The 11371-nt window shown below is 47.5% G+C and overlaps 1 protein-coding gene across 1 annotated transcript; it reads left to right on the top strand.

Moving 5' to 3' along the window:
- The first annotated feature begins 724 nt into the window (after positions 1 to 724).
- Positions 725 to 10892, top strand: elp2 (elongator acetyltransferase complex subunit 2). Its single transcript, XM_061760083.1, has 21 exons — positions 725 to 938; positions 1035 to 1113; positions 1518 to 1588; positions 1656 to 1797; positions 1876 to 1953; positions 2029 to 2093; positions 2168 to 2237; positions 3871 to 4017; positions 4099 to 4182; positions 4401 to 4501; positions 6457 to 6585; positions 7306 to 7668; positions 7750 to 7819; positions 7880 to 7975; positions 8709 to 8766; positions 8913 to 8985; positions 9297 to 9480; positions 10014 to 10135; positions 10210 to 10340; positions 10475 to 10588; positions 10672 to 10892. Exons 1-21 carry the CDS (start codon positions 786 to 788, stop codon positions 10820 to 10822), a joined length of 2481 nt encoding a protein of 826 aa, XP_061616067.1. The 5' UTR covers positions 725 to 785; the 3' UTR covers positions 10823 to 10892.
- The last annotated feature ends 479 nt before the right edge of the window (positions 10893 to 11371 follow it).

The following is an 11371-nucleotide window of genomic DNA, read 5'->3' as shown; positions in this document are numbered from 1 at the left end:
GCCATATTTTCAATGCGCACTTGACGACTATTACGAATTGTATTGTAAACAAAATAAGTGTATTATTTTATTTGGTTTTCTTTTGTTTTTTCCAATTATTGTTATGATGATGATATTATTATTATTATCATTATTCTTGTTGTTTGTTTAAAATTAGATTTTATTTTCTGTTAAATTATTATTCGTATTATTTGAATATGAATGCTTTTAATACTGCTTTTAATTCATTATTATTTAATTTAATTTTCATTATTATAATTTTTTCTTTCATTGTATTTTATTTTATTTAACTTTGGTTTTGTGTCACATTTTGTTCAGCATATTATTTTGTTGTATTTTATTTCATTTTCATTTTCGTTATTACTATGATGATTTATTTTATTGATTTTAATTTTCTCTTTATACCATATAATACTAACACGTATACAAGTACTGCTACTGAAGCGCGCACAGGTTTTCAGTTTTTTTGTATATTATTTTTGTTTCATTGTCATTATTTTACATTTTGTTTCGGTTTCATTTGGTTTTTAGTAATATTGCTATTAAGATTTTGATTTGATTGTATTTGATTTCATTTCGTCTTGGTTTAGTGTCATATCTTAATTTTTATTATATTGCTTTTTAAATTGTATTACATTTTATTCTTTTTGTACTATTTTAAATGTAATTTGATAAAATGAATAATTATAAGTTATTGTTGTTATTATTATTATTATTATTACAGCGGAACCATTGCGACGCAGCTCGGGTTTCACTCCGACCGCCCTTAAGTGTGACCCCACCTCATGCCGTCTTCCCTCAGCAAGATGGCGGCGCTCCGGCTCGAAACTTGCCATGTCGCCTGTTCGGCCAACAGGACGCCCAACGTCGTGTCTTGGGGCCTCGGGGGGACGATCGCATTCGGGACGTGTAACTCCGTAGCCCTGTACGACCCCCAGGTAGGGAATAAAGGCGTTTTTGTCACATTTGGTGGGCAATTCCAACAACTAACTAACTGCGAGCTAAAAACGCACCTTTGGGGCTTCCTATGGCAGGAAAGAAGAGTTTTGTCCATGCTGAATGGACACACAGGAAGAGTGAACGCAGTCCAATGGGTCCATAAGGAAGATTGCGGTGAGTCGGTTGTCGTGCTAAAGCTCCATGCTGTGGTGTGATTCCGCAAACTTCCATCTAGGGGGCGATGTTGCGTTGTTATTGTTATTGTTATTGTTATTTACCATGCGCTAGCCATTAAAGCAGACATTTTTACACAATTTTGAAAAGTGTCATGTGTTTTAATAACATATATGTGATATGCTTTCGGCAACAACTGTACAGAGCAATCAATAATAATGTAATGAACTTGTTTATTTACAGTGGATATAAAAAGTCTACACACCCCAGATCAAATGCCTGCTTTTTGTGATGTACAAAAAAAATGAGATGAAGATACATCATTGTAAAACTTTTTCCACTTTTGTGTGTGTGTCCCTTTTTAATCTGATGTTCTTCTCGTGTTCTTATGTTTCACACCGCAGGTCCCGAGACCCACCTGGTCTCAGGAGGCTCGGACAGCCGTCTGCTGGTCTGGGCCGCTCAGAATGGCAAGGTAAACCTCCGCCGAGAAACAGGATATTGTTGCTATTGTTGTTTTTTTAAGACTCATTTCCATGCAGTTTGACCAGTCGGTGGAGTGTAAAGGCCACACGGGCGCCGTGTGCGCCGTGGACGCCATCTACGCTGGCGCGAATATCCTGGCGGCCTCTGCGGCGGGGGACTCCAGCGTCCGGCTGTGGCTCTGCGGTGACGCTGAAGAGGGTACGAGAAATAATCTAAATTACAAACTGAAATCCCGCCGCTACATAAATAACAGTTATTTGTGTTTGCTTTCTCCAGCCGAGTGCCTCCACACGCTAACATTTGGCGGCGGGTTCATGATGGACGTCTCCCTGGCCCTGCTGCCAGGCACCAAAGGTACACCGTGTACGAGCTGTGCTCATTATTTTCCCGACTTGTCATACGTACGCCGCATCTGTCTCCCCTTCGCAGTTCCCGTTCTGGCCTGCGGGGGCGACGACTCTCGGGTCCACCTGTACGTGCAATCCCGGGAGAAGGTGAGCTCGCACGTGCTCATTGCTCGCAATCTCAAGAAGGGAGCGAAGTTTGACGTTGAAAAGTTGCTCCGCAGAAGCTGCGCAGCGCGACGATGCTGCAGGGACACGAAGACTGGGTGCGTGGTGTTGCCTGGACGTCCGCAGGTGAGTTTTGACGTGCTCGTCTGAGACGCCGCCGAAACGGGGCGCCGTAGGAGTGGAAAACAAACAAGTTACTTGAAAAGATTTCAGTGGTGTTGATAGCCAACAAGTCAGCCAACACGCAAGCTGCCTAAATTGCAAACACTGCAAATGATGCTGTAGCTGTGTCGTCGAAATTGATACATCGGAATGTATTCTGGCGAGGGACAATTTAGGAGTCACTTGTGACGAAATTTGGCCCGACGAGTTTGCGGTAGAAATGGAAGGTAAACGTGGATGATTTTTGTTTGGGAGTTTACTTGTAGTTGTGACTGTGCCAAAGGTACGTGTCGCTACGACCAGCAGAGGGCGCAATTAAAGCTCAAACCACAGATTTGCTGCCTGAACGGGCTGCAGTAGGAGATGTTAAAATAGACAATAAACGCTGAATTATTAACTATACTTCCAATTGTTGCGATGACATATATAGCCGCAGCCGGCAGACGGCACGAGTAAGTCGGTCGGCAGGTTTGCCGCCTAAACGGGCAGAGTCCAAGCGTCCGTTTTGGCGTCCGCCCAAAACAAACACTCATTAACTTTAATGGCGCGGTGTCACCCGTCGACCAACAATCAAGACCTCCTCCTCCCGCCTCGCCGGCCGAGCGTCGCCGTTCATCACGGCGCGGAACGAAGGCCGGCGGTCGCCGGAGCGAACATCGCTCACGCGCCCAGACGGCAGAGCGTGGACTTTTTGTTTACCGCCTGCCGGCGGGTATTTATTGCCCCGCTCGGGTGTCCCGGTTCTCCACGGCCGCTGCGTAACACACACGAGCGAGGTGTACTACGACTACGGTGTACACACACACACACACGACTACTTCAAACACTACAGATTCTATTACCACTACTATTACTCATCGACAGTGTTGGGGAGGAACTAATTACATGTAACACGATTATGTAATTTTGTGATCAAATGTATGTAGTTGAAATCCATTACATTACTGCGAGAAAATGTGCAATCAATTCAATTAGTTACTTTTGGAAATGTTCCTGATTACAATTTTAGTTACATTTGAAAAATGGCCATCAAAACTTTTTTTTTTTTCCATATCACTTCCTTCTTTCAAAAGCCAACACTTGCGATTGGCTCTCTCTGGTCATGTGCCATTCCGCCGTACTTTCAAACATGACAAACGTGACCTTGAAGCGCCACCTTGTGGTGCGATATATTAGTTTGTCTGAGATTTGGAAAAGGATGGACTCATTGTTACACTTTTGAACACAAAAAATGAAAAGTTTCAACTTTTTTTTTTTTTTGATGAAACATTCACTTATCTGGTTTATGAGACCATATTGTCCAAATTGTATTGTGCACGTTTGTCATTACATGAACACACACAAATACAGTATAGAGGAAACATCCAAGAGATTGTTGTTGAATTATGTAAAATCAATTTTCATCGGATTAATCGATGGGATAATCGGTACAATACTCAGTTCTGCAACCTTTCCCCCCCTAATTGTTCACCCCCCACCCCTAAATATCATACACGAAATATGAATCTGTCAATATGCAGGGGATCACTAGATGACTCCGTATCATGCGTCTCCAATCAAGGCCACTAGCGCTACTTGCACTTTAATGTGTGCGCAGGTGGCGAGCTGCTGCTGGCCAGCTGCTCGCAGGACGGTCTCATCCGAGTGTGGCGGCTCGGCGCCAAGCCCGGGAGCGAGCGGGACGACGGCGTCATCAAAATGAAAGAGGACGTTTTTCGAGTGGACGAGGAAGAAGAGGACGGAGGCGAGCGACGCCTGACGCTAACCGGCGAGCTGCCGGCGGGCTTCCGCTCGTTTTATAGTTTGTGTGTTTTTACGTCTTCAGCGTTCGCCGTGGCCCTGGAAACGGTTTTGACGGGACATGAGAACTGGGTGTACGGCATCCACTGGCGGCCACCCTCTTACAAGGGTAAGAAAATATGAAGGAAGAAACTGTGTTGTTGTGAGGGGAGGAGCTTCATTTAGTCATGCCGTAGCCTCACCTAATAGCAACAAAACAAAGCTATACTGGCCGCGTGGTGGCATTTCCAAGCAAATACTGGCAGATTTGCGCCGGTGGCGTCGGGGCCCGCCCCCTATTCCGCAAGTCGAAAGTGAAGTCGGTGGTGTTTCTGTCGCCCCCCGCAGGCGGCGAGCGGCAGCAGCGCCTCGGTCTGCTCTCAGCCTCCATGGACAAAACCATGATTCTGTGGACCCCCGACCAGGCCTCTGGAGTCTGGATGGAGCAGGTGAGTGTGTGCTGGTGACGCACGCTCGCTCGCTCGCTCGCTAGCAGTGCTTTAAGAGCTTTTGATCCTCCCCGAGCTTCCTGTCAGTCACGTTCTCTCTTTCCCCGTCTGTCTTCCTCTTCCCTCGCTACGCTCTCGCCCTTTATCCCTCCCTGCGCGTTCCCCTCCCGCCATCTGGCGCCGTGTCGTTACAGGGCTAAATTTAACATAAGCTCGGGCAACAAAGAAAGAAAGGAAAGCGCTCTCCCGGCCGTCTGCACCGCGCAGCCTTATTTATTTTTTTTTCATGACTTCACTTTGCACCCTCACATGAACTCCACACGAGCGCTTTGTCGCCGCCCGCAGTCTCCTCTCGGATAAAAGTTCTCTTTCGGATTGAATATTTCCGACGAGTTTCCTCTCGAGGGTTAACGAACCAAAGCTTCGTGCCGAGCCGTCGTCGGAATAACGTGGACTCAACTCGCCCGAGCGAAGCGCTGAACGGTTTACGCATTGTGACATCGTCGAAGGAGCTGACCGGATGATGCTCACGTCTCTCCAACCGATCACATTTGTGCACGTTCACGTTCCAAAAAGTAGTAGTTAGTCGTGAAATTGAAAACTGTTAAGCATTGTGACATCACCGACGACGCCCACTAGTCTCTCAATCAATCGCATTTGTACACCTTCAAGTTCAAATGAACCCGGAGGGCGATTAGCACCCGACGCGACGCACAAAGGTGGTCGGCGTACAAGAAAAATCATTATGTGGGTGTTTGAAGTTCAGTCAGGTGGGAACCATCTTTATGCCACCTCTTACATAGATGCGCGCGCGCGTGTGTGTGTACATTTTACATCTCACACACTCGCTCTCCTCAAAGGAGAGGCAAACGCTTTGAACTGACTGGTGCCTCGTCTACGCAGCAAGCTTAACCTCGCGCATCCGCGCACTCGAGCGCGCATCAAAGGCGCGCTGGCGAATTGAACTGGAATTAGCATTTTTGTCTCTTTTACGAGCGAGTGCTCATAAAAGGGCTCGGCGCTTCTTGGGTGTCCCCCCCCCCCCCCTCGCCCTCCCGCACACCTCGCCTGAAGGAGCGCTCGTGTCTTTGAGATTGAGATGCATTGCGTCGGCGTTGGCGAGACAAGCTAACGCGGCGCTAATTAACGCCTCAGACTGACCGCGGTGTGACCTGCGACACCTGCAGGCTATGTTGTGTGTTTTGTTTAAATTTCGACAAGGCGAGCTAAATTAGCACCCTGCTGCTAGCGTTTTATGTCACAATGCTAAACGGGCTAGGTAAAAAAAAAACAAAACAAGTGTTAAATATCAATATGCATCATTTCATTTCAATGTTTACATTTTCAAGTCAGTTCTGCAACATTCCTCGGAAATCACAATGTCCCATCAATAGTTAAATTGTGTAATTTCAATAATGCAACGAGAATGGATTATTATTTTATTTATAATTTTATTAATAATTTACGAACCATGTAATAAAATGAATAAAAAATGTTGAATGTGCAGTAAACAAAAGTACAGTAAAGTTTTATTATTTACAATGAATACATTAATCAGTTATTAAATACAAACAATTTATGTAACTTTTTTTATTGTACTTATTTGTTGTCCTTTATTTACAATAAATGAGTTAAACTATTCAGCGCGATAAATAACAATAAAAAAATGAATAAATACATTTCCTTCGACCAATATTGGGGGGAACAGCCAAATTAATGTAGCAAATGTAACAGAACACTCGATATTAAAAATGCTCGGCGGGCTGCTGTGCCATAATTTGGCTAGCTATTATGCTATCATGCATGCAATTTCCGTTAGCATGTGTTTGTTCAAATGCTACTTCCGCGCAGTTACGCTTCCAGCGCTACGGGTATGATGACACTTTTTTCCCCCCAAATATGGTTGAAACATTTGTTTTCTGGGAATTGAGGCTCTTCCCTCACCGCCCCCGCAGGTTCGTGTCGGGGAGGTGGGCGGCAACACGCTGGGCTTCTTCGGCTGCCAGATGAGTCCGGACGCTTCCATGATCCTGGCTCACGCTTTCCACGGCGCGCTCCACCTGTGGAGCGAGGACGCCGGCTCGGTCGGTATCGTACGGAACCGGCGTCGGGTCGCCGTGGCGCTTAGATCAAGCAATTTTCAAGGAGATATCCCCCCCCCCCCCCATGATTTAAAACGGTCACCAGGACTGTAAATAATAATAACAATAATAATACGTGGCAGGATTTCGTAAAAAATGTTTGTTTTATGCCATGGTGAAATTGGCTCGTTTTAGGGGCACTTTTGTCTCATGCGATGTGCCACCTTTCATGCTGGGTGCAGCATTTCTTTTGACTTATAGATACTATTTTTTAATACATACATATATATATATATATATTTTTTTGATACTCTTTACCACAATTTTATTGCAGATATTTGAATACTTTTTACGACAGATACTACTTTAAATACTTTTCAGCACATATTATACTAGTTTTAAAAATACAGGTACTATTTTGAATACATTGTTTTGTTTTTTTTTAACCACAGATACAATTTTTAATACATCATTTTTTAAATGCTTTTCTCTACAGATACTATTTTGTCAGGCTTTTTACGGCAGTCATTTTTAATACTTGTTTTTGTTTTACGACAGATATTATATACTATTTAGTTTAAACACTTTTCCCTATAGGTACTAGGTACTTTTAAAAGTTTTTCCTACTCGTAATTCTGCATTTTCCGAAATCGTCCGATAACTTGGATTTCCTCGGTTGTTGAATTTTGTGTCCGTTTTCTCCAATTTGCCCAAATCTGTCAGGGCGAGTGGCGACCCGCCGCGGTGCTGTCGGGCCACTTCGACGCGGTCCAGGACCTGAGCTGGGACCCCGAGGGCGAGTTCGTGCTCAGCGTGAGCTCGGACCGGACGGCCCGGCTCTTCACGCCGTGGAGGACGACGGCGGCGGGGGCGGGGGCGGAGGCGGAGGCGCGCCCCAGCTGGCACGAGATCTCGCGGCCGCAGATCCACGGCTACGACGTGCGGTGTCTGGCCGCGCCGGGCCGCTTCCGGTTCGTGTCGGGCGCCGACGAGAAGGTCCTGCGCGTCTTCCGGGCGCCGCGCAATTTCGTGGAGAACTTGGCTAACATCTCGGCGACGTCCAGGGACCGGCTGCTGGCGTCCGGCGTGAGGATCCCGTCGTACTCGGCTAAAAAAAACGTACCGACGCCTTTCGCTAGACCGACTTATCCGCGTTGTCCTCGCCAGGACTTCGCCGAGCTACCCGAAGGAGCCAGCGCGCCCGCGTTGGGCTTGTCCAACAAGGCCGTCTTTCGAGGTACCGTCAAGTCGCGTCCCCCGCGCTCGCCGCTCTGACCGTCGTCGCTTTGACCGACAGCCGATCGCGCCTCATCGAGCGAAGACGGAGACGAGAAGTTCAGCGGCGCCTCCGACCAATATCGCGAGTCCCACTTCCGCCCCATCAACTTGACCGGTACGCGACTCGGTCGCCGATCGCGAACGCCTCATTTACTACTACTACCGCCGCTGTTACTAATGAGTGTAACATTATTATAACTCATACAAGTTTACAGATAAGTTAACACTCCTCCTACTATAACAACTATTACAAATACCTCTAGTACTTTGAGCCGGCAGTATGGATACACACACACACAAACTAGTACTACTATTCCTCATTGCTATGGTCATCACTTCTAGTACTTTGCACTGACCGTGCTATATCTATTTATTAATCGTCGCTACCACAACCACTACTACTTCTTCCAGTGGCACTACTTACTATTACCACTGCTTCCAGTACTCTGCTCCGAGAGCAGGCATACTTAGATAGTAGTACTTCTAGTACTCTGCTCTGACAATAGGTACGCACATTACTACTGCTACTCGTACTAGCGCTAATGGTTAAGTTTATTTAATTCAGCCCGTAATCAAGAAAGTCTCAAAGGGCTTCACAGGCCCACAGTTGACACTAGTCGACTAGTTGACTTGTCAACTCTACCAGTACGCCACAGTGACCTTTAGTGTGACGTCGACTAGTCTCCACAAAGAAGCTGCTTGTCATCTTTTCACCATCTGAGAAGACGCTACATTACTGTACTCCAAAAATATCAATGATGTCATCAGCGACTAGTTGACCTCTATCACCACCGCTAACTACACTTACTACTGCAACTGTGTGTGTGTGTGTGTGTGTGTGCGTGCAGAACCTCCACCAGAGGATCATCTGCTGCAGAACACCCTCTGGCCCGAAGTCCAAAAACTGTTGAGTATCCACCGACTTCGTACTCGCACCTGAAGTTCCAGCAACTTTCAGTTCAGGCTCCCGTGGTCAATTTCATTTTGCCACAAACGTGACGCACGGCGGCGCTTGCATCTCGGGCGCAACAAAACGGTCCTCTTCCCGCCAGGTACGGCCACGGATTCGAGATGTTCTGCCTGGCGACCGACCGCGGCGGGACGCTGGTGGCGTCGGCGTGCAAGGTAAGAGAGAAAAAGTCTACACACCCCTGTTCAAAAGCCGCCTTGTAGTGATGTTAATAGAATGCACCCCAGCGGGGGGGGGAAGTAAAAGTAAACCACCGAGATAATGTGGTTGCGCAAGTGTACACACCCTCTCATACTCACACACTGAATACATACGGTAATTACACTTCATCAAAACATTTTGACATTCTCTTTCTATTAAGTTTTCATAAAATGCAGTCCTCCTTGTCTTTATTAAAAACACACCACAGAAAAAAAGATGGTGTTTTTTGAGGGGCCTTAACGGCGTTCGCGTTGCTTTGCGGCAGGCGGCCAAGGCGGAGCACGCCTCGGTGCTGCTGTGGAGCGCGTCCACGTGGCGCCGCCTGCAGGCGCTGCCGTGCCACGCGCTGACCGTCACGCAGATGGCCTTCTCGCCCGACGCCGCCGCGCTCTTGCTCGTCTCCAGAGACCGCACCTGGTCTCTCTGGCGCCGACGACAGGCCGCCCCAGGTACTGCGATTACTACGACTCACTTCAATACGCGTCGTATTGCACCACCACCACTCCTCCTACTTGTTATATGATTACAATGACCAGTCATTCTTCGAGTACTACTAATACTAGGACTACTACCACTCAAAACTATCTATTAGTACTAGCACTACAACTGATTTTTGTGATTCCACCACTTCTTTTACTAATAGTACTCCATTTACTACTACTCCGAACTATACTACTTGTTCTCACACGACTACTCCTTGCTTTGGAACCGTTGGTCATTGTAATAGCGGCACTGAAACTTCTAGTTCTACTTACTCCCGTACTACTGGCTGGTACGACTATTCACAGATGGTTTTTTTTAAAATCCCCCCCCCCCCCCCCCCCCCCACCCCACATTTTTCACATTTTCTTATTGTCGATATATCCACACACAAAAAAATAAAAATCCTTAACTCCCGCAAATACTGGGGGTCCGCTATACTGTTAATACCGACTTGCTGCTGACTCACCTCCATGTTTGTTGTGCGTGCGTGCGTGCGCAGAGCCCGAGTATGGTTTGTACGCGCGCACCACGAAGGACACGTCTGTGCACAGCCGCATCATCTGGTCGTGCGACTGGAGTCCCGACGGCACGTACTTCGCGACGGCCGGTCGCGACAAGAAGGTGACCCGCTGCCGCGTCAGTAACGCCAAGCGCCGCAACGTACACTGCCGTAGTACACGCTGCGTGTGTTCCAGGTGATCGTGTGGGGACCGTGCACACAGGACCGCTGCGAAGACTCCGAGGTGAAGCCGTGCTCCTCCGTCTTGGATGTGGGCGATTCCGCTACGGCCGTGGCGTTCTGCCCTCGACTCAATTCGGACGAAAGGCACACACGTTACTATTACGACGACGAACTGAACTACTGCTTCAATTTCGTTAGCCTAATAGCATAGCTGTGAAAGTCATGTTTAAATGTTGATGGTTGTTGTCTAAAGAGCTCTCCATCTTCTTGGTCCTCAGTTACCTGCTGGCCGTGGGACTCGAGTGCGGTCGGATGATTTTGTTCGGGTGGAGGCCCGGTGGAGATCCCGCCGGGGGGCAAGACTGGATCAGATACGGAGGAACAGACCGATCGTATCCTTCCGCCGGTCTCTCCGTCTCCATAATAAATGTTTAGTCTCGTTGTACGAGTTCACCTTGACCGCGTCGTCCGGCAGGCAAAGTCACACCCGGGCCGTCAAGAGGCTGCGCTGGCGGCCACGCGCGGGTCGGGCCGGCGCCCCGGACGACGGCGCCTGGCTGCAGCTGGCCAGCGCCGGCGCCGACCACGCCGTCAAAATCTTCGACGTCAACGCAGAGGCTCTTTAGCGCAGATAACTACGAGAAATCGTGTTGCTTTTGTATTTATGGTGACCAATAAACAACATTTTTTTTTTGATGTGCTCTCGGATTCTGTGGAGTCGATCAACAGGCGCCGCAAGTCAGACCGAGGCCCATATTTGTCATTGAAAATATGACGCAATCATCGAGGTCATTTGGTGACGACGACACCTTTTATCCTGCTGAGGAATTGGGGGGGGGGGTTCAAAGTATTAGTTTTTGAAACCCTAACCCTACTTTGAAACAATAAGAAACAACAGGACTCCATTGTTGACTTTCAGCCTGACTTTATTCGACGATGTGAAACGTAAACTGCTGTCCAGAACGTTCAGACAAGAAAAGAAGAAGAAAATCCCACTCGCCCGCGGATTCCCTCCCGCCCGCCCGCCCGCCCGTTCCCGAATAACTAACAAAAAAAACTAACATTCAAGGTGTTCCAAAATGTGATACTTATTATTTTATACAACGGTTCCATATCTATACCTCATCTGTACATAACATAGTTACAGATACTGTAAATAAAGGTCCCCCCCCGCA

This window comes from Phyllopteryx taeniolatus, chromosome 21 (genome assembly GCF_024500385.1).
Source record: "Phyllopteryx taeniolatus isolate TA_2022b chromosome 21, UOR_Ptae_1.2, whole genome shotgun sequence".
NCBI classification, from domain to species: domain Eukaryota; kingdom Metazoa; phylum Chordata; class Actinopteri; order Syngnathiformes; family Syngnathidae; genus Phyllopteryx; species Phyllopteryx taeniolatus.
The sequence above is the reverse complement of the archived record's forward strand: the minus strand, read 5'-3'. Positions and strand labels throughout refer to the sequence as shown.

What these genes read in the sequence shown, in the direction of transcription:
- elp2 (XM_061760083.1), top strand. Translation starts at nt 786, where the DNA reads ATGCCGTCTTCCCTCAGCAAGATGGCGGCGCTCCGGCTCGAAACTTGC. An exon ending in TGGTGGCGTCGGCGTGCAAG is followed by an intron (nt 8,986 to 9,296) that starts GTAAGAGAGAAA and finishes GCTTTGCGGCAG; the next exon opens with GCGGCCAAGGCGGAGCACGC. An exon ending in CGACTCAATTCGGACGAAAG is followed by an intron (nt 10,341 to 10,474) that starts GCACACACGTTA and finishes CTTGGTCCTCAG; the next exon opens with TTACCTGCTGGCCGTGGGAC.